Raw genomic sequence first — 24,245 nt, 5'->3', positions numbered from 1 at the left:
TCATCCCACTCTGATGTAATCAGAAGCCATGTCCTCTCCAGTCTTTCTGATAACCATGCGTTTCGATGCTGAGTCTTTCTGATGACCATGCGTTTCAATGCTGTTCTCTGCAGGATTACCACCACTGCAGCGTGCATGATGGACCTGAGGAGATACCCTCTGGACGAACAGAACTGCACACTGGAGATAGAGAGCTGTAAGTCTTCATTAACATGCCTATATCCTACAAGAACACTGGAGATTGTGATCACTTATGGCAAAGAGGGCAAGATATACCATTAGCCTTTATGGGTTTTCACTTCATGTTCGTTCTTCTTTCACTCTCTCTCTCTCTCTCTCTCTCTCTCGCTCTCTCTCTTGCTCTCTTCTCTCTCTTCTTATTCACTCATTCACTTTTCTCCTATGTCCTCTCCTCTCTTCCTCTCACGCCCTCTGATTCTCTCTCTCTCTCTCTCTCTCTATATGTGTGCCATGTATGGTATATGCTACAAAGTCCTTTTGATGAACACTTCCCAGTATGCACACTGGTAATTGCAATCAGCTGGGAGGGAATTAAAGGGAGAGCTCTGTTACTGTAGAAGGAGCAGTTGCTTCCAGGTTGCCTTCAGTTCTTCTGCCAGTGTATCAGAAATGCGTAAAAAAAGCAGTATCTCGAAGACGTGTACACTTTTGATTGCAGTGTGCTGAACTCCTTTTCTTCTGATGATTGATTTCGGTGACTAAAACAGACCTTGCACCTTGACGCGCTCCACACGACGGAGCTGCTTCAAGTCCAACTCAATACGAGTGGTTTGTTTTGCACAAAAAAAAACATAATAACTATCCTTCCACTTGCCGGAGATGTTCCTCGCGTTCAAATTAGATTGGCTGATTGCTCAGGGTTTTTCAAATGAACAAAAGGATCTTCACCATCATCTTCATCTTCTCCGCCCTCTGGTTCCGTCTCCCTCGGCTCACATCACCTCTAATGCATGTTTTAAGAGGTAACGGCAGAGGAATCAGAGAGCATGGATAACAACAGGCCCGGCTTTATTACCTAATGATGTTGACCTTCCTCCTGACGAAGCCAGAGGACATCCTGGCTGGCACGCATCCGAACGAGCACAATGGGCAGAGCTAGCTCATTGCATTCTAATTGTGCCATGATGCGCCCACTGTGAGTTCCTTTGTGAGAGCTGTGCTGTGCTGTGCTGGGCTGTGCTGTGCTGTGCTGTGCTGTGCTGTGCTGTGCTGTGCTAGGCTGCGGGAGCAAATGTTACTTACAGTGAGAACCGGCACCCAAGTGCTCAGGCTCAGCGAGGGAGGACATTATGCTAGTCATAAGAGAACACAGGGTGTGTTCTCTGTGTGTGTTCCCTCTCTCCCTCTCTTTATCTCTCACTCTCTCTCTCTCCCTCTCTCCCTTTCTCTCTCTCTCTCTCTCTCACTCTCTCTCTGTCTATGTGTCTCTCACTCACTCTCTTACGCACTTACTCTCTCACCCTCTCACTCACTCATTTACTCTCTCACTCTCTCTCTCACTCAATCTCTCTCTGACTCACTCACTTACTCTCTTACTTACTCACTCACTCATTCACTCACTCTCTCACTCTCTCTCTCTCCCTGAATGCTCTGTGTACCTCAACCCTGAGCATTTAGCGCATGAAGGACTCTGCTCGCTGCAGAAGTAAAAGACTCCTGTGGTGTTTCCTCTGTGTTCCGAGAGCAGAGCGAGTGGCTCATGGCCTGGTAAAGGGACTGCAGCTCTGTGTTCCTAGAGCAGAGCGAGTTGCACATGGACTGGTAATGGGACTGCAGCTCTGTGCCCTGAGAGCAGAGCGAGTGGCACATGGCCTGGTAAAGGGACTGCAGCTCTGGGACCTAGGCTGACCTGGTGCTCCACCAATGGCCTGCATGTCTCTCCACCACTAGCCTCACTGTCACACACATCTCTGTAGTAGGCTCTGACTGTACCCCACCCCACCCCACCCCACCCCCCTCCCATTATCAGGTTTTTTGGATGTTTATTTATTTGCTTGTTTGCTTGCTTGCTTGTTCATTATTATTTTATTTCAGAGTCTTTAAAGTAATTTATGTTTATGTTTGCCAAGAAGTATGACAGCTTTATCTGTGTAATCCTGCCAAATAGGCGTGCTGAGCTCAACCCTTGTCAGGGTTTATCCTGTTGTGAAATTACAAACACTCGATGACAGTGAACTTCTTGGAAGCATTTCATCTTTTTTTTGGTTTATTGCTTTTGACATTCATCATCAACAAACACAAAGTAAAATCACTTGATCCTTCGCACCAATCAGGCTCCGTGTAATAGTAAGCCTTTCCTCAGCATGTCGTTTAGAAATGACAATTATGAATTCTGTTGTGAATTAAATTTTTATTAAAAGTGTAGTTGTAGCTGAAAGCGGATGAGGTAAAAAGGTTTCTTTTAATTCATTGTAAGGTCTGCTGGTTGTGAGTTACAAAAAAGGCACTTCAGTGGAAATCAAATGGCATGCAATTAAGACGAACACAATCCATACCCCAAAATAGTTGACAGTTGACATTGTTCTCTGCTTACCGATTCTGCGCCATTGAGCAATTGGCTTTTGGTGAATCTAAGTGACAGTGACAACAATTGTTAGATACAGCAGCCAGTCGGTGCTAAACAGTGTCTGTGGTAGAGGGTAGAGGAAGAGAATGCAGCCCATTCTTAGTCATCAGCCTTCTCCTACCAGGGTGAGTGGGAGTGATTTCAAGTGCGCCATGAAAATTTTTCCGATGCTGTGCCATTCAGACAACAACAACAAAGAAAAAATGGCCTCCCTCTCTGCATACAAATGCGTTTTAACTGAAAAATAACTTGTCATTGGACTGGATAACAGCCATCAGTGAGATTGATTGAAGTCAGTGAGAAGTGACAAAGAAGTGTGACTCAGATTGCGACACGTCTGACGTTCGTGCCGTAGTTTCCACGCTGAATGAGACCTGATGCGTGGCGGCAGTGAACCTGAAATAAACGCGTAATTTACTTAGGTTCCAGCTAATTGCATAGTCAACGATTGGAACCGCATATTAATTGCAGGTGGTGCACCAAAGCCGGGTTTATGAAAGGAACGCTGAACAGCACAATTTGTAAACTTTGACACGAGCCAAATAAACTGAAATCAGCACACTTGACATTATTGGATGCATGACATGCATATAGATGAAGAGGTGAAACTGAAAAAAAAAATATGCATTAACCATATATACACACAGCTGCTCCAGAAAATTAAATTGGCTTGGGCAGAGGTTGTCGACGTGTGTTGTGTTGTGCTGTGCTGTGTGTTGACGTGCCTCGCATTGTAGACAGCCAGCATATTGATATTTGCTTTCTGGTTATGTGAATGTCATTTTTTGTTGACAGAAGCCAGGTCAAAATTGGCCATGTGAAGAAACACCAATGGAGTGCCTCGAATATAGATGGTAGATGAGGAGGGAAGTGAAGTGTCTTGCTCTTCTCCATCCAACAACAGGAGCAACAGACACATGACAGACCACTGACTGTAATCACCCTGCAGTAGCTGCTGCTGTTGACTCAGACTGATCCAGATGCAGGGCTGTGTAAAGGCAGGAGCTGCTGCTGTTGACTCAGACTGATCCAGATGCATGGCTGTGTAAAGGCAGGGGCTTGAATACAAGTGAAAGGATAAGGAGTGATGTTTTGGCAGTCAATAGGTTGTCATGTATTTCTTTCAGAGCAGTAATTATTGTGTGATCATTTAATCAATATTGCAGCAAGATTATTTTAAAGTCAAAGAAAATTGTTAATAATGCCATTGTTTTTTTGGTTTTGCTCTGTAAAAAGGAAAATATGTATCTGTGTATGAGCGAAAGAATACCATTTGGTATTTTGTATTCCCATGATGTAGAAACAGCTCATTCAATCGATTGGTCGACTGATGATGCATGTTTTTAAGGGACTGAATGTTTCACAGTTGCCTCCGACACGAGGAAGAAACATATCAGTACCTGCAGTGTGAGATCACGTGTGTGTGTGTGTGTGTGTGTGTGTGTGTGTGTGTGTGTGTGTGTGTGTGTGTGTGTGTGTGTGTGTGCGGGTGGTGGATTCGCATATTTAATCAGTGTAAAATGTGAAAATGTCTGCTCTCTCTATAATTATGTGTGGCGGCTTCAGTGTTACTATTGTAACGACTCACTGCTACTCAGCTTAATTAGAACAGCATTATCCCCAGCCACGGCCCAACCATCAACCGCAGGTGTTGCCTTATTTCAGTGGATTGGAGATCAAACAGTCACAGCATAGTCATCACAATTACATCACCTCCATACTAAATCCAATGCATTTACACACACACATGAATGCACACATATGCTCTCGCTCTCTATTTATCTCTCTCTCTCACATACACTCACACACGCGCACGCGTAAATACAATGCATTTACACACCCACATGAATGCACACATATGCTCTCTCTCTCTATTTCTCTCTCTCTATCACACACACACACACACACACACAATTTCTCTAAGCTAAATATACTTTCAAAATGCGAAAACATTCAGTCAGGCCCAAGCCCAGGGGTAATAGTTGCTCCCGGGCGATGTTATATTTCAGGTTCGGGTAGATATGCATAATCAGTCACCGGTTGCACTCTGTACCTGAGCCTCTCTCCAGCGCATGACTTTATGGCCTAGATCTTTACTGCGGTTCACAGCTCATGAAATGTCCCTCCATTCTAGATCTATTATGCATGAAACATGAATGGGGTCTTGCCACAGAATGTATAGGAACATTAGCACTGTTGTACTGTACTGTATGTAAGCAATATATGTGCATTTGTGAGAGAGGTCAATACATCGTCGTCCCGAGGAATTATTTATAAGTATGCACTTATGATTAGACATGTTATTGCTTTATAGTGTAGAGTATCACCATGAATCCTCGTGAATCACCATAACGCGTCCACACACACACATATTATTTACTGCATAGAGATGCAAACTAGACATGAATCAAGTTTGTAGGCAGGTGATTGTAAAAACACAGGAATTGTCTCCTTTCAGGGTTCGTGCCCTGAATTCTCTTTCTTGAATATCAGGATGAAAATGTGCTCCGGGTGTTAGATACCTCTCACATTACTCGTTCCCCGAGCTGAATGACTCCCGCGAAGGGTGCCAGACAGTCTTGACACAGACTCTCAAGATGATGCAGATGTCTTTGAGTGGCTAACACGTCACCCGGTCTTCACACAATGACCAGCTGAGTTGGTGAGAGGGGATGAATTGGCACGGGTCTTTGGAGGCTATGTGATTGGATGCTGTACAAAAAATGAGGTTCAATTAGCTCTGATGGTAAATCAGCTGAGGCCTTTGTGTTTGAAACTTTTTCGAGTTCTGATTCATACAAAAGTCGTTAATAAATGAACAAGTCCTTATTATATATTTCTGTTTGCGCTTTATAACACCTAGCTATATTCAGATGTAATCTGAGCAAGTCTGTGATCCTAGCATAGGGGTTCTATGACTTCGACGTCAATTGTAATTCAAATAAGTTCCTGGAGCTCAACAGCAAGCAATAGATGCTATTAGAACACCAAAGTTATTGGTTGGTTTTCTAAGGAACACACATAGTTATGAACGGCATACCTCACTTGTAAGGCACATTGATGTGTGTTAATTCTCATGTGAGATAAATTATTACAAAGACTCCTCCAGTCAGTCCGTTTTGACTTTCAACTTTAGTTTTGGCTTTAAGATCGCTGACTTTCTGTCTCCTTTAGATGTGGGTGTTCCTCTTAGTTCCGATTGATCTTAGATTCAGTACATCTGGTGCTGTGTAATGGCATCAAATGAGAGTCAGAGTAAGAGTCACAGAAGGTCGCTTTTGGTCGTAACGATCAGAAACCTCCCAGCATGAACATGAACATGAGTCAGCCAGGCCTGCTGTTTAACTCCCATACACAGCCACAGCTCGGACGTGGGCGATTCCCGCGTCTCAGGAACGAGTCCACTTCCTCCGATCCTTTTTCCCCTTGACTTCCAGCGCTCATTTGACCCAAGAGTGCCATCCCAAGCCCGGTGATGTAAGAGCCGTGACATAAATGTGAGCACAAGATAATTTGTGAAGTCAGATTCAATGACATAGAAACAATGAAGTTAAGTGGATCGGCAGAAACCCAGCGGACTGCACGGAAAACCGCTTGGCATTTCCCCATACCCCCCCCCCCCCCCCCCCCCCCCCCCCCGCACAAACCATGACTATTAATTCCACTTTGTTGATAGACGTTTGTAATACTTCAGCACAGCGGTGCAGTACACCGCCTGTACACGCTGGAGATTTCCTGGGTGGGAAGCTTCCTGTAGTGGAGGTTTAACAGAAGAAAAAGGATTGTCTCTCGAATCTGTGGGCTCATGTTGTGTTCTGTATGTGCACAAACTGCTAAAACGGAGTAGGAATATGTAGATGAATTATTCATAACATCTAAATAGGTCATCATGTGTAATTACTCGAACTGAGGGAAGACTGTAGCGGGGCAGAGAGTGAAATAGGCTGTATCTATATAGTACGAGTCAATAAGGCAGAGAGAGAGGGAGAGAGAAAGTGAGAGGGAGAGACAGAAAAGAGGTCAACAAAAATAATCCCATCAGAGGATCCTCTAGTCAGGGTTCAGATTCGTATAAATATAAATATATAAATATACTCTAATAAACATGAACAGTCTCTTTCTCTCTCTCATGCACAAGTCTCAAACGTGCATACTTAAATGCACACATGCACACACAAGCACACACACTCACGCACACACACACACACACACACACACACACACACACACATGCATGCGCACAAAAACAACACACACATACACAAGCTCTCTCTCACGACGTCTCTCACAGTTTCAACTTGATTGTCAGCAAGAAATAGTCTGCTTCAAGGCAAGCCAATCTCCATTTCTTTAATCTTCCATCAGTGAACCCCTTTCTCCTCCTCCCCCTTCTCCTCTCTCTCTCTCTCTCTCTCTCTCTCTCTCTCTCTCTCTCCCTATCTCTCTCTTTCTGTTTGTGTGTGTGTGTGTGTGTGTGTGTGCAGGTGCACATGTTTGCATGTATGTGTGTGTACAGTATGCCCTTGCATGGTGTTTGCAATGGTGTCGATGGGAGTGTGTGTCCGTCCAATGGTGATGGTGATGTCTAGGCACTGTCCCTGTTTTCGATGGCACTCAGGAATGTATAACTCTCTCTTTCTCTCAATTATGCTGTGCGCTCACGCTGTGCCCTGCAGGCAAGCGACTTGACAACTGCATGGGGCCAGCAGTAGATTATACAGGGCCGAGCCTTGTGTGCTCGAGTGGACAGTCTCTCCTATAAGATGTCTCTCCATCATTTATAGGCCATGTCCTGCACTGGGCTGGGGTGCGTCTCTAATGGTTCTGCTGGAGCAGAGAGAGAGAGAAAAGGCAGTGAGGCAGAGAGAATGAGGCTTGTTTTATTTGAATATTTATGTTCTTCTCACCGAGGCCAGAGATGGGGAAAAACTTGTGATTTCACCGGTAATGAGTTGGACCCTGGATGGGCATAGGGGGCAGTCCACAATAACACAGGAAGAAATAGGTTGGAGATATGGGGGAATCTCTGGAGTATCTTTGTACCTCTGTAATCTATTAGCACCATGTCACATCACATGACTTCTTCTTTTTCTTTTTCTTTTTCTTTTTCTTCTTCTTTTTCTTCTTCATCCTCTTCTTCTCCCCATTTGTTTTCTTCAACTGTATTATTTAAACATCAGATAATTAATTGTAAACATGCACATTATGCCTCTAATCTTTTTTTTCCCCTTGGAAATCGCACCGGCCATTTACCTGTTGGGTTTGTTCTGGAATAATTATAGTACTATTCCATCATATTTCTACAAATGTGTCTGGGAGATTGTTCACTTTTAACGTTACTACTTCTTCATTATTTATCATTTCTACCATCTTTGTGTGTCCTGCATAATTTAGCAGGTTTAATATTGGATGGGGAGGGAATCTTCACAGCCCATCATGTGTTGCAGTCTGAGACCTTAAAATATTTCCTCACAGTAACACATTTGCATATTCCTCTTCTCTCCTTCCGCTTATGTAAATTAACTCTTTGCTGTTTTTTCTCTCCCGCAGACGGCTACACCACAGATGACATCGAGTTCCACTGGAGAGGGGGGAACAGTGCTGTCACAGGCGTGGGGAGGATTGAGCTTCCCCAGTTCTCCATCGTCGACTACAATCTCATCTCCAAGAATGTGGTCTTCTCTACAGGTAACGTCAGACATACAGTGTGTTTATTAAGTGTCTGCGTTGCGTTCAAATAACCATGTGCAAAACCTGATAAATGGTGTGTTTCTGGCCAGCCTTTCCGAAACAGACCTCTCAAGTATTCCCTCAGATGATCTCTCTTCTGACTGGTTGAAGGCAGCGGCTTGCTGAATTTACTTTAGATGGGACACAGATAGTAAAGTCTGTTGTAGGGGTTGTAGTTAAGACAGGGCACATGAAGGGCCCATGTCAAACAAATAAACAAAAATAAAAACACAGGGCTACGGTGATTTTGATGAAAGTATATGCCTAGACGCAGAATAAGAAGATACACTGGGTGCTTAAAGAAAGGTCAGTTTTGTTTATTAAAATGTTTCTAAAATCCACAAGATAATAAATACCTCAACCAAAAGAACAGACAGTTTGAGTTAGAATTTTAGAACCTGTCACCAGTCTTCCCTTATTTAAAGCAGTTCTGTTCCAAAACTAGCAAGCTCACTACCTTAAAGGCATGCAAAACACCTTGCAAACACCACCAACAGCCCAGTTCACACTGATAGAAGCTTGCCAACAAACTAACTGGTGTCTTTTGGCAGTATAGCTGGCAATGTCATGCTGTGAAAGCTTTTCTTCCATTTTTCCATTCCAGCCCGGTACACAGAATTACATAGGGCATATCCTGGATGGCTAGTGGGAAAGACACAGGTGGTTTATCTGTCCTTCACATGACCATATGCTATCAAAATGAATGTGAGGATGGTACCAAAACTAGTTGCCAAAAAAGCCATACCTCAAAAACTGTCAAATTGTTGCATAGTGTTACTTTAAAGTTCAAAGTGTTCAGAAATCAGAATAGCATTTAGGACTGTGGGGCTGAGGAATCCCTGTTCCACTCCACACCATTCCAACAGCGAAAGGCCAGGCCATCCCTGGCCCAAGAGTGAGCAAGCTGATGTTATTTAGAACAAAATGTTGTTTTGTGTTGAAGTGATGTTTTATTCATATGTTACATTTTCATATGTATGACTTTGTTATGCATGCAGCAGGAACGCCACAGCAGCGGTTGCAGGGAGAGGCCCCCCTCTGCTGCTGCTCCATATATTCTACTTGATTAGGCTCCTATTGAATTGGCATTATGTCTTATGTTTTATTAATAGCTATAAAATGGAATTGAGTATTAAAAAATAGAGTTTGGATGTCCTTGAGGGAAATTGTGAACTTTGAAGTCTTAACATGTTCTTTCACCTGCCATTACACACACACACACACACACACACACACACACACACACGTAGCATAAGGTTGCTGTAATGTCGTTGCACCGGGTAGCAGGCTGTTGTGGCATTAGTGAGAGTGAGTGTTGGAGAGGCATGCTAATGGGAACGCAGAGAGCCGTACCCTGAGGTGACCAGTGGGGATCGGTAATACCTCACCTAAAAAAAAAAACAACTACAAAAAACGACTGCCTTTCTTTCTCTATGTGTGCTCACCACACTTGAAAAGAATGAATATAATATGAATACTATACTGTACTATATATTATACTAAAATAGTATACTGTAATAATAGTGCATATAGTATAGTAATAATACATCAGTGTAGACCTTATAGTATATTATGGAATATTGGAATTGGAATTATAGAATATGGAATACAATAAAGGTCCAAAGCCAGAGAAAGCTGCATGTTTTTCGTCACCCATTCAGGTCATGGAGTTCCTTCTGCTTATTATTAAATTCATGCTTCATACCGAAGAAGATAGAATGACATAGCGGATCACACTGCACCATTGTAACAATCAAAACAGTATGTATAAGGACTGCATGGATTTCATGAATACGTTCTCCAGTGAGACCCTGGTTCAGGCGTGAAGCATCATGTCTGTGAGTGTCCACTGAACTCTCAACCCTCTCTGTGTGCTTCTCCCAGGTTCTTACCCCCGGCTGTCATTAAGCTTCAAGCTGAAGAGGAACATTGGCTACTTCATCCTGCAGACCTACATGCCCTCTATCCTAATCACCATCCTCTCCTGGGTCTCCTTCTGGATCAACTACGACGCGTCTGCTGCAAGAGTGGCTCTGGGTATGTAGATTTGGCCCTTTTTTTCAAATTCTTATTCCATTTTCCATTTTTCGAAAAATAAAAACAGTGAATAAATTAATTTGAATTTGAATTTGCTCTTCATGCTGAGAGCATTTGCCTGAAAAACACTAAGGAAAGGCAACTTCCACAAAATTGAGTTGAAAGTGTTTAAAGTTAAGAATGGAGGTGAAAAAAGTGCTGTGCAATTAGGAGAATGAGAGTCAAATGCAAAGCATTACCAGTAGAAGCCTAATGGCTTAACTGAATCCAAAGTGGGGGTACGTTTATTTTCTTTTGGATTCCAACCGTGGGTGGCGTAATATCTTAACGGTACCTCGGGTTAGTTGTGCCTCTAGACACCGTTAAGTGGCCTGTTGTTGTTGAGCTGATTTAGACCCCTTTAATTCCTATAATGGCAAACACATTTTTTTCACTTAAAAACAGTCTTTGCTAACTGAAACACGAGCATCTGATGGCTGAGATTTGGGGTCACTGCTCAGTTTTTCTCTGTAATTGTGCATTACGTAATGGGGGGGCCGCTGGGCTCAGGGAAGTGTGTGATGCGGGGAGCCGTGGTGGAGCAGAGACCTCATCAGTCCTGCTCTCACGCGATAAGAGCAGCACTCTCGCTGATTGGACCCTGACCTGCATCCCTCCTGCACCCCCCCACCCATCAGGCGGGGCTGGATTTAATGACATGCAAGGGGAGAGGAGTTTAATGATGGGGTGGAGGGAGGGAGGGGTTGGGGCAGGGCTCAATGCAGATCACTGCTGCTTCAGTGTTGTTTAAGTGTCTTGGGCAGTGTGTAACACACATGAAACACACTTGGGCAGTGTGGAACACACGTGAAACACACTTGGGCTGTGTGTAACACACGTGAAACACACTTGGGCAGTGTGTAATACACGTGAAAAGGGGTGAGACGTCAGGGACAGTCACATCACACAGGTGAGGAGAGAAAAATCGAATCAAAGCAAACACACACTTCAAGCCACTGAAGTCTCTGACACTGAAGTGTACATGTCACTGTCCATATCACTACCAGAGATCCATATTGTTTATGGGTGGTCACATATAGGTGGTGCTTGTTTTATTTTCTTGAGAATTGTCAGTATACAGCTAATTAATGTAAGGCAGACTTACCTCATTATATTATTTAAGGATTTCATAGAAATCAATACAAATGTTGAATAATATTGTTGTTGTTGAAATACGTAGAACAACATATGACTTAGTATTATCTATTGATTTATATAAATAGATAATACTGATTAGGTATATTTCATCTTACACTTAGGGAGATTATATTGTATGTGAATGCTTAGTGTTTATACTGATTGGAACATTTAAAAATAAATCCCTATGTTGAACTTACTTGCCATGGATGAGTTTGCATGCTATAAACAACATTGCAGCTGTATGAGAGGATATTAAAATAGCACTACATTTATGTGTGTCGAGTATTTGGGTCAGAACAGAAAAAATTAATAGAAAACAATAAGAAATTAGAAAAGGCCTAAATTAGAAATCACTTCAACCAAATAGTTGTTTTTCCCATTGTGTCTACGTTTGCCATTGCCTATTCAGCTTATCACATCTGACATGACAGTTATCCTGGATCTGATGCCAAACAGATTGTCAGGGAGTAATAACGCATTCATGATTGTTTCCTGTTTCCTGTTTTTACCCAGGCATCACCACTGTGCTGACCATGACCACAATCAACACCCACTTGAGAGAGACGCTCCCTAAGATCCCTTACGTCAAAGCCATTGACGTTTACCTGATGGGCTGCTTCGTCTTCGTCTTCCTCGCACTGCTGGAGTACGCCCTGGTCAACTACATCTTCTTCGGGAGGGGGCCACGGCGCCAGAAGAGGGCAGCTGAAAAAGCGGCGATGGCCAACAACGAGAAGATCAGGATGGACCCAAACCAGGTCTCATCCAGCTTGCAGTCACATACTGACATACTGTCTCAGCCTAAGAAAAGATATGAGAGTTTCTAGCTTGCCTTCAAAATGCTGAAACAATTGGCAGTCAGGGAGGGTCCTCTCCTTGAAAGTGTCCTGTTTGGTTGATACAGTGTTGTGTTGAATTGTTTAACTTGCCGACCACAGAGATTCCCAGAGCAACTGCTTTTCTTCAGGACATGTGAGGACAGCAAGCACTGTCCGAAGCACTGAGAAAGTTAAGCAAGCACTAACCGAAGCACTGAGATAGTACAGCAAGCACTGTCCGAAGCGCTGAGATAGTACAGCAAGCACTGTCCGAAGCGCTGAGATAGTACAGCAAGCACTGTCCGAAGCGCTGAGAAAGTTAAGCAAGCACCAACCAAAGCATTGAGATAGTACAGCAAGCACTGTCCGAAGCACTGAGAAAGTACAGCAAGCACTGTCCGAAGCGCTGAGATAGTACAGCAAGCACTGTCCGAAGCACTGAGAAAGTACAGCAAGCACTGTCCGAAGCGCTGAGATAGTACAGCAAGCACTGTCCGAAGCACTGAGAAAGTACGCCTAACAGAATATTTGGTGCAACTGTAGCCACTAGCTACAACCTATGTTGTGTACGACTGTTAGCTGAATACAACCAGTATCTCATGGAGCACTGCCCTATTCACTTATCCTCCAGAAGACAGATGCTCACGGTATTTCTTGCTTGCCAGTTTATTGTACTGATGGCCTACATGCCGGCTATTCTCATATTCGGACTACGCTATTCGTTTCTGACATGTTTGATTCTGGGGAATGAGACAAAGAGATGCACCAGGATTAATCAATAATGTTGATGTCTTACAGATATTACTTGTAAAATGTTTTTTGGTAATACAAGACACAAAGGTAGTGCACTCTACAAAACTATGCATTTATTGACTGAAGGGAAGGTAATATTTACATTTTTAGAGTTATACAGGGAAAGGGAAATGCAATGTAGAAAAGGGTGTAATCAGAATCCGTGTTTGTTCCATCTTAGAATTTGCAGTTGGCAGTCTTACTTTGTAGAAGCCAAGGGCTTAAACAAGGCAATTTCAACCCTCAACCATACACTTGATACAAAAGGGGCCTTTCCAGACTAGAATAGGATTTAGTTTAATGTTCAATTCAACTCAAAATGAGACTCTGAAGAAAGTAGCTTATCTTGGGAGTTTGACTTTAACATAAACATAACCTAAAGCTGTTTGGTACCAGGGTTCCATCAAACTCATGGTGACATTTGCTGTGTATTTTCTGACTCAAATACTAATCAGTTCCTTGAAAGAACAGCAGTTCTTTTCAAGTTCAGCGGAGCTGATGCCTTTGTTTTTTGTGTGTTCCAGTGGCTGGTTGGAAACATAGTCCAGCGTGATGATGCTCTGTATCCCAGGATGAAACAGAGGGACCTCGGCGGCCATGACACAATGTGGGAACCAATGTTCATGGACGACGCAGCGATGGGTCTAGGGGGGCTAGGGGACCAAAAAAACAAGGTACCAAAAGGCCTATGCTATGCTGTTGGGCAAATCCAGACACTTCCATATAATCAAGGCTCCCCTTAACCCAACACTTTATTTCTGTTCCATGGCAGTCCCTAATGTCTGGGGAGAGCCCAGTGACTTATCTACACTGTTGTACAAGGTTTAGTCTGGTCTGCCAGGACCCTAGACCAAATACCTTGCCAAGAAAGCTACTGTGTGTCTTCTGTGCAAGTGCCAGAGCAGGCAGTTGCCAATAGGGGGGAAATAAATGACTTAACTTATTCACATCTGTTTTAAAAGGTCCATGTCTAGCTTTGCCCCTTTATTCTCCTTGATATACAACATGTTCAGAATTCCTAGTCGTAGAACGCTACCTATGCATTATTTTAATCAAATGAGATTCAAATGATTCACCTCGAGGTGTCCACTGGGAGGAAATGCCAGTTCAAGGTGACAATACACACTGTATTGTCATTACAGCAAGAGCCTGTTGTATCCAAACTGTTTAGTATTGGGAATGAGTCTAGGCTGAGGATACGTGAACGTACAGAGGGTTGAGGTGCTCTTACACAAGTAGAAAATTAGTATGTGACACTGTACCTAATTTTATATTTATATAATTACAATGTTATTATGGCACTATAGACTGAAGTAATACCTAAAAATGTCTGTGTGTTTCAATCTGATTTCAGATGGGCTCTCATGAGAACATTCTCCTAACCCCCCTGGACCTCAAGAATGAGATGGGCACGCCAGAGCTCACCCTGAGCCTGGGAGACCCCAGGGGCACGATGCTGGCCTACGACAGCTCCACGCTCCAGTACCGGAAAGCAGGCATGGCACGCCACAACTACGGCCACAATGCCCTCGAGCGGCACATCGCCCAGAAGAAGAGCCGGTTACGGAGGCGCACCTCCCATCTCAAGCTCCAGATCCCCGACTTGGCCGACGTGAACTCTATTGACAAGTGGTCAAGGGTGATTTTTCCAACCGTCTTCTCGCTTTTCAACATCATCTACTGGCTCTACTACATCAACTAAACTAGGCCAGGCAAATGTGTACCACTTTTTAAATCTTTTTGCTGTCTAATTTTTCAACAGAAGCAAGACTGAACTACTTTATAAATATTTATCGAAATCAGGACTTACTCCTATCAACCTTGGAACACCTTAATTGCTGGTTAACACATGAATACCTTAGACATGAGAGATTAAGATCATATGGTGCCTGCTGCAGAGATGTTGCTTATATATATACCTTATAGTAGTTGATTATATACAGTACATTATTCTGTGTATGACTGAAGATTTATATATTTCTGTTTGTTTCAGTGTATTTTGTGATCATTTTTTAAGTTTATTTTTGGTTGCCAAAATTATGTTGATATGTAGATTTTAAATGGGATTCAGATTAGTGAAATCTGATGTAGATCAGAAATGCTGACTGGTCACATTCAATCCAGACAAACAAATTCGTGCTCAAACAGTAGCTGTCTCTCTCCTTTTACTTTGACCATTTCGGTCTGCATTGAAGATTTACATCAGGTTTTTTTTTTTTTTTTTCTGGTTGACTGGATGTAGTTTGAACATTGCAGCATTTCCAATGTCATTGTACATAATGACATACCTTCAGCTCAAATGAACACTGCCGATCAAAGCCACACCATTCCGTTTGAAGAGTCTGAAACAGGCTGTCTATAGATAGAGCACTTCTCTGGCCTTTATTCACATCATATAAATACTATGTTCATTTTTCCCAATGAAAGGGTAGTATAGAATATTAGGACCGTAATATAGCTATTTTATAATACGTTATATATAAGTATTTTGTACAATTATGTAACTACTAAATTGAATAATTTATTTTAAAGCATTATTTAAATTGTTACTTTACTAGTATGGATATACGTTTATTAATGAAAATGAACTTCTATTTTACAAAACCAAATCCTCATATCATTCCAGTGCCCCAGAACACAACACAAGAGGAATGGAAGAATGTGGTACTCCTTTCAAGGGTCTAGACTGAGAGTACATGGGAATACGAAAGAAACACTGCCCACAGGGTGAGCCACTGCTTTTCTGAACGTCAAGGTTTCATATGACACAAGCATTTGGCAAGGACAGGCCTTGTCTTTGCTCAGAGGAAGTCCTTGGTCTGTGGTGGAGACACGGCGCTAATGCAGTGTTGTGTAACTGTAACCTGTATTTCAACAAGCACAGTCCCACACTGGGATCCAAGCCTGTGTCCTTGGGCATAAGAGACAGACTTGCTAGCAAAGAGACAAAAAAAACAATGGCAGCTAGCATCAGTCACTAGCGGGTCTCTTAAGTCGTCAGAGAGTAAAGTTTACACACCACAAAGATCTGTACCTGTTGGTCTTCGTTGTATAGCTAAATATTGCTAAAGTTAACCAGCCAACTAGCAAGCCCCAACTTGAAGTATTTTCCAAGTTCTCAGAAATGAATGCAAATGATTGGGCATGCTAGCAGTTCACTCTAACTTCAGCGATATTTGGCTACACAGGGGTGATGGTAGCAGCTCGTCACTGCCCTCAAACTACAGCCGTTTACTGTAACACTTGGTCTGCTAGTCTGAGCAACATCTGTTGCACATAGTTTAATCACCTCTAACATATCCAGCTAAAGGTGTAGTCTAGAAAATAAAGTGTAGGAAATTCAATACTGCCTTTAATTTACACCAAACTAACTTTTGGTAAAGAATTAAACATCGTAGGCCTACCTCAGTGTCTACATGGTACATTGACATGGAGGGAACAACATATACCTAACATGCCTCACACATATTGTGTCATTAACAATCACCTCCACACAGCATGATAAATACATTGGAGGTAAATGCAAGGTCTTCAGTTAATCATTAGCATACATATACTATCTGTGACTAATGGCACAGAGCTAGCAGTTAAGGCATGTTTGTCACAATAAGGGGATATTAACTGCGTCTCATCTTTCTTTCACAACAACCTGTAAATATCTCTTGTAAAAGATTGTTAACTGTATTTGTATCAAAACTGTATGTGAGGATTCATTTAGCATAGCAATGTTTCCATGGAGATGGTAGCTTTCACACTGGTTTTAAAGAATGAATGTGTGAATGGATGAAAAATTAAACGTAAGCTTCATATTTATAATATTTTACTTTCTCGTACATTAAACACATACTTTTTTCTTTTTTCATGGTGATAATTATAACATGCGAAACGCAATAGAGACTACAAATACAGTAATGCACAATTTAAGGTAATGAGTCATTCAAGGACCTGATTGCTCATTTGATCGTTTTAATAAAAACAAAATTGCTATCTAAGGTAGGTTGATCATGTTCATAATGTAACCAGATTTAAATAATTTGTACAATTCAGTGTTGTCAAAAATATCTTATTTTTGAGACACGATATTTTGTTCACTAATTGAAGCAAGTCGTGGGTGTTTTATTCTGAGATAATGAAGACGTAATAGACAGTCTGAACACCACAGTCTCTATTTTTGTCTCACGTATGCTTGACATTTTATCGCTTGTCAAAGACATCATGCTTTTTTCATAGTGTCGATAGACGCCATGCTTTTTCATAGTTTCCATAGACAATGTTTTGCACATAAAAGCTATCTTATCTGCCAGAGTTTACGAGCGTTGGTGCTCAGAATACATTTTACACAATAAGGTAACCATTGTATAGTAAGACAAATAGCACAAATAAGTAATGCTCTCTCACATAAACTCTGTGTATGTGTGTGTCATATGTCTGAAAAGACGGGTAAGACATACACATTATTTCTCGTAGAACTCGTAGAATCGCCACTATGTCTTTCAAATACACACATGGAAACATTATCATACCCTTTCACTAACTCTACATGCATGACATTATTTGTCCGTAAATACATGAATAAATAATACAAGTTTATTAATCAGTCTCTTTTCAGCTCCACTGACTGGGTATAATTACACAGAGAAATGCATCTTGTTGATATGATAAATGATACATAAGTACTATAGGAAATAAGAAACGTATGAGCCTAAATTATATTGATATACTCTTCCATACTAAAATGAGAATATAAAGGTGTTAGGGACTGTAACTTGAGACTAATGGTAAGCAATAAGAAAGATGTATAGGACAGTATTTATATAGTGCTATTTTAAAATGTCATTGCAATACATGTTTGTGAAATACTTTTGAATACATTTAACATGCTGATATTGATATATTATCATTCAATATACGTGTAATATTCACTAACATACAATGTGAATACTTTGAGGCACCCCTCCACAGTATTCACAGATCACTCTCTGCTGTCACTTTTGAAAAGGTTTCTCTGCTCATATATGTTAACAAATATTTCTAATCATTGGTAATGGATTATTTCGTAAATCTAAAGAGAACCCCAGACTTCTTGGTTATCGGTGTGATTTTGACAAAGGGGCTTGAATGTTGTGCTTAAAGCCCAGGTGTAAATACACAGTTATACATGACTAACCTGTACATAACCAGTGACTGCTCAAGGTGATGACAAACCATTTCACCGCTCTAATTTGTGCTGAATTGTGCTGTGTAAAAACACTGCAAACAATATGATACGTCAATAATGTAAATATTCTTAGTGTCATATTGTAGAAAACATGCTTCAGTTATTTTTTCGGTGTGTGTGTGGCAATGAGATATCTCATCCTTATGTGTTTTGCCAAACTGTAAAGCGTTTATAAGTAAGAATGTTATTATATACCAGGACAGAACACCTCAGTGGTCAAAACATGCTGGCAAACACTTGTACCAAATCCATGCATTCTCTTCATTCATGTTGTAAGCATAGTGACAGCCACAGCCACAGACACACACACACACACACACACACACACACATACACACACACACAAAGGCATTGTGCTTATTTGTATTGCATTGCCCATCTCAGGTCCTCACAATCCCAAAAGTATTTGTAATTATGTACAGTATAATATAGACTGGCTGTTTTCCACCTGTGGGTGTGTGTGTGTGTAAGTGTGTCTGCATATGTATAGGTATGAATGTGTGTGCATGCATTTGTGTGTGTGTGTGTGTGTGTGTGTGTGAATGTATGTGTGTGTGTGTGTAAAGGGGGCAGAACTATAGAATTAATGGGCGTAGGCCTGGGCTGTGTGACACCATCGATTCTCATTTTTTCTGTCATCCTCTACAAAAATTTTACTTGGGAAATATTTTGGCTGTGCCTCACAGTGCATTTTTGCATCAGTGTGTTTTGTACTTAAATACTCTTACAAAAAAATAACAGAGCACGACTGGATTTGGCAGGAAGGGACAGAGCCTAAATGCCATCGTGTGTATTAGGCATATGTGTATGTATTACAGAGATGATGCCTTATTCTCCTCCCCTTCACTGTGTTTCCCAATGAGGTCTTTCTTCAGAGCGAGGCCCACACTTCTGTGGTACCTAAAACAGGGTCCCCACAATGTATTTGTACTGAAGGACAAAAAAACATCTGTGTGTTCGAGACACAAGTATCCATGGGCCAACTTTGTCGTCAATAAATATTGTATATAGTTCTAATCTGCGTGAGTCTGTTTTTTTTTGCTGTTGTTAATGTTAATGTATTGTTTATAAATGACAACAAAAAAAAACATTTAGCTAGACTTATGGGAAAAATGGACTACAAATATATAAACTTCAAAACATATTCAAAAACATCTCGTTGTATGACATAGTTTGATCAGAGTCAGACACCAAACAGCTTTAACGTGGTTTTGTAATGTGTTATTATCATATTTTTGGCAGAAGTTGTAAAGTAAATATCATCCAATTATCTCTCTGGCCACGGGGCCAGGGGAGGCAAATATTTGCCGCTATGAGTGAACTACAGCTGGGGGTGGATTTCGGTTACAAATTTGCTCAGTATGACAGAGCTCTGAGATCCTTTGTGTCAACTGTTTCACTGACGTTTCTCATTACATCTCTGACCCAGACTGTTGATTTGTTGGAAACTCATCATGCAGATTTTTGAACCCTCTGTGTGTGGAACACTCACTGTTCACTACACTCTACTTCCTGAATATCAGTTCTGTATATTAGCTGCATGGTGGACATATAACTACTATGATTTTTAATCATATGATTACATCATTAAGTTAATTTGCTTGGGACAAAAGGTTACTATTTATTTCTATGCATGTCCTCTGCGATTGAGTAGTTGGTGCAGTTCAAATAAGTGACCTCTTAGTTGACTCTTATAATACACCTGACAAAAAGATGCCTGGAGTTCCTAAAAATAATAACACAGTTCAAACAATGCAAATGTTTTTAATATATTTATGTCTGAGTGCGTGGGTGGATGCAAGCATGCTTGGAAATGAAGAAGATTACAATGCTATGTTTTACGCATTCATTATATCTAGTTAATCTAGTCTAGTCTTAGTCTTATTGGACCAGCTCTGGACAGAACAGCCAGAAACATCTACCCTTTCAAAAAGCAATGTGCTTTTCATCATTCACAAACTTTGAGCTTCTCCTACTCAGTGAGAATCAATATGGCTGTATTTGAGACCCGTAAGCGTTTAAAATTGTAATTAAAATATGCAGCATGCGCAAATCAGAAGAATGCAATGCATCTGAACCTTCAGAAAACATCCCGAAAGTCATATTTCACGAGGACATGTAAAATATCATCACAAGGGAGAGTAATGTGAAACTGGCATAGAAAATACTTCAGATGCCATTCCAAATACACAGACTACAGATTCAGACACTGAATAGTGAACACTGAATAGATTCAGACACTTCAAAAGAGAGCTTTATCCATCACCAAATAAACGGAATCAAACCTGTATTTTTTTAATGTTGTACAGTGCAACTAAAGCCACATTACAAGTATCATTTTTGTTCTTCTTTGTGACAAAAAAAAAAGAAAGAAGAACAAATGAAAACCCACAATGCCATTTTTTTCAAACAGTGTGTTTATGTAATATGACAATATGACATCAAATGCGTGGTTGACTCCAAGGCTGTCTGCCGCTGCAGTGCAACACCTAAAAGCAGGGCTGTGGGCAGGCTCTGAGAGCTAATCTTCTCCAAGGCCAGGTTCCTGGTTTGAAACATTAAGCCGTGACTCATGGGGCCCACTTGACTACACGGGGCTGCCTTGGCGCGCCGTCACACAGGAATGATAGCAAACTCTAGTGAGGATGTCACCGTCAAGCCCCCTAGCCTTTTCAGATTGAATTTTCAACGGGACAAAGCCACTTGGTGGCCCGATAACACAGAGGTTGGTTGGTTCGCAATTACCCACAGTGGTGATGCATCACAGCTGGTAGACACTGACTCTTTCAATGGGAGCCAAAAGAGCTGCTTTTTTTTGGACAGATAAGTCAAGCCAAACCCCCTCACTATCTATGCTCTGCCATACCAAACCAACATGACTAAGCCATGTCCAATCGTCTTGTCATCTCATTTTTATCTATTTTATTTTTCCCCTCACAGAGACTTATGCGTGGCCATGAATGTCATCATTTCTACGTGGGGCGAGGGAAATATGACGCTGTGATAGTTAGCGAAAGGATTAGATTAGACAGCCCTAGTAATAGTCTCTCTTGGATGTTGGTGCATTCATTTTCTGTTTCGTGTTGATTAATGCTTTTCTGAGGTATGTGTGCTTCATGTAGCAGAATGTATGACAGTGATTCCAGATTTTATCTTCTTTTTGTTACCATGTTTCCTTTTCCTAACTTTTTATTATCCCTTTTTTATCGTATCTTCTTTATGTGGTTATGTGAAGGTGATGTGAACTAGTGTTATTCATTAGAAACACTAACTACAACTAGAAGTAACTAGAGGTCTTCATTTCATGTTTAACACAGTGTGAGTGCTTGGAGTGCCCCGAGCATTTACTTTATAATTGGATACATTGCCCATTTAGACTCTGCTGATTCATAGCTGTAACAAACACATCAGGAAAGTGTACAATTTACAATTACATCATTAGTGAAAACATCCTAAAGCTGAAAAGAAAACCCAAAACCATGTCTCTTACTTACAGATGCTAGCTTGTTATAGTAAGACTGTATGTGACTGTTGTGTTGTTACACAGTAAAACAGACAGTATCCAGTGGCAGCATTCTGTAGAGTGAGGTCACGTTACTGCTTTGAGAAACAATTAAAAATGAAAAGTAACATCTGTCGATACGAGTAACATCTGTGTAGTATAAAGCGCACTCTACACATCACAAATCACTGTTCACAAAACTATGAATAAATTATGTGGGAATACGTGGGAAGTTCAAGCAGCAACTCTTCAAAATTCCCATGAATACATGGAACAGCCTCACAGACAATTATGGGATAGATCTGAGCTCCCTTTTCCCACAGTTTTACCATTTCCTTGAACATTTCTGCTAGATTTCCTGCTCGATTCTGCTCTGACCTGTGCTCGTAAACATGCTTATGGTGCTTCAGCCCCTTTGATTGCAGGCCTCGTGTTTGTCTCATCGGAACAAGTGTGAGAAGAGCTTTTCCCATAACCAACATAAAGTAAAAGCATTGGATGTGTATGGAACTATGTGAAACTGCGAAACTTAATGGCAAAAAACACAACAGAGCAACGATTCCACCTCAAATCTTACAAATGTATACACATGTACAGAGGAAACCAAACTCTCATGCCATCAGTTGAATGTAAAATTAAAGAGAATGTGTGTGTGTGTGTGTGCGTGTGTGTGTGTGTGTGTGTGTGTGTGTGTGTGTGTGTGTGTGTGAACTTAAGATAATGTCCACGTCATGACGATTACTACTGAAACACCCTGGCTTCATCTTATTAAAACAACAGACCATAACATGTCATCAGTATAACATTAGGCCACTTCTCCAGCTGTGTCTTCTAATGAAGAAGTGCTACCTGAATCTCCCTGCTATGGAGCAAATCACATTAGGAGGCAGCCTGCAGTCCTGTTGTGCATAGTCAGACCGCATTTGCTACATTTGCTGAATACAAAACGCTTTGAAGTTAAAAATCACATGCGTACTATAGCAACTGTAGCTAGAGGATAGCGAGCTGCAAAAAAAGAACTATATGAAGTTTCTTTATTTTATTTACCCCGCCCCCCCCCCACCTCTCTCCGTCTCTTTAATCCCATGAGTATTTTTTTCTTTTTCATTTTCTCACATTTTCACTGTTTGAAAAGTATATCCTTTATTCTACCCTTAGTTTGTCTTACAGACTCTGAAACAGAACTGAATACTTCAGCATACTGAAATGGACTCTGTGGAAGCCAGGGAGCAGTTGTACTATAGAATAATTGCACTAGCCTCCACAACCTTCCATCTATCAATAGGGTCCTTGAACTCTATAGATGGCCCAGATCCTTCTGTACACGTGTTTAACGATATGGGAAAACACGTCACGGCGCTGCTTGAAAGTCTCTTTTATACTCGTCTCTCCCTCCCCATCTCTCCCAGCTGATACTTCTCTTTTTCAGTTCTCCCTCTTCTGCTTTCCTCGTCTGTTTTCAGTCGCTCTTCGTCTCTCGACTCTGCCTATCTTCCTCACTTTTCCTTCTTTACTCAAGGGGTCTCAATGGGTTTACAGTCATATATTATTCTAAGGGCATATGTATATATATTATTATAAGGGCATATGTATATGTCTGCAAATATGCTGGTTTGATGTGAAATATAAAGGCTTTTATACAATAATTGCATATCCACCAGATGACTTAATTATGGTTTCAGAGTTGGGATTTTTATGATTCCATCTCTCCTGATCTACATTCAATACCTATAAAAATATTGGATAGTGCTTATATGATGTTGGATGGTAGCCCACGAAAGAATTAGCAAACTTGATGACTCTCCAAAGGAATTGAAGTTTTTCTGCAAAACGCTGCAAACTGAACAGATTTTTATCAGCATATTTTTACATCTCTTAATTAAGCTGCCATTATTGCTTGGTAATCAAGATATATTCTTCCACACTCTTCTGGAGGACACAGTCATTTTTAAATGGACACAATTATAATGACATATTGCATGTTCAAAAAAATGGGCACTTTGCTTTCCCTCTAAGGGAAGCACTCAAGATGGTTCACCTTAATTTACTTATTAGTGTCACAAATGCTGCAGTGGTACTGAACACAAACGCACGACACGGAGAACGTAGACTGGAAAAGGGCAGTGTGGCGGCGGATCCAAGGAAGGAAACAAACACCCAAAACTATGTAAATAATAACAGGTAAACCCACAACAATGACAATTACAGGCACCCAAGAAGAATCGCAACAAAGTTCTAATTAATACTTATTACTTTGTGTCCATATTATTCAGTTGAAGTCAACATTTGGCCTGCCATTGATGTTTGTCATTTTTCCTGTTCATAAGCTAGCACGCTAACATCACATAGCAGCAAATAAGTGACACAACAATTATGTCACTT

The 24,245-nt window shown here is 41.2% G+C and overlaps 1 protein-coding gene across 1 annotated transcript in view; it reads left to right on the top strand.

The window, feature by feature from the left end:
* The window catches only part of LOC105900357 (gamma-aminobutyric acid receptor subunit beta-2-like), a 48,979-nt gene extending 29,601 nt beyond the window's left edge, over positions 1 to 19,378 (top strand). Inside the window, exons 5-10 of the mRNA XM_012827642.3 lie at positions 114 to 196; positions 8,138 to 8,275; positions 10,202 to 10,354; positions 12,047 to 12,291; positions 13,668 to 13,817; positions 14,498 to 19,378. Of these exons, the coding sequence (XP_012683096.1) occupies positions 114 to 196; positions 8,138 to 8,275; positions 10,202 to 10,354; positions 12,047 to 12,291; positions 13,668 to 13,817; positions 14,498 to 14,845 (1,117 nt within the window). The 3' untranslated portion in view covers positions 14,846 to 19,378. The remainder of the gene's footprint in view (positions 1 to 113; positions 197 to 8,137; positions 8,276 to 10,201; positions 10,355 to 12,046; positions 12,292 to 13,667; positions 13,818 to 14,497) is intronic.
* Positions 19,379 to 24,245: the final 4,867 nt, after the last annotated feature.

This window comes from Clupea harengus, chromosome 8 (assembly GCF_900700415.2).
Source record: "Clupea harengus chromosome 8, Ch_v2.0.2, whole genome shotgun sequence".
NCBI classification, from domain to species: Eukaryota; Metazoa; Chordata; class Actinopteri; order Clupeiformes; family Clupeidae; genus Clupea; species Clupea harengus.
The sequence above is the reverse complement of the archived record's forward strand: the minus strand, read 5'-3'. Positions and strand labels throughout refer to the sequence as shown.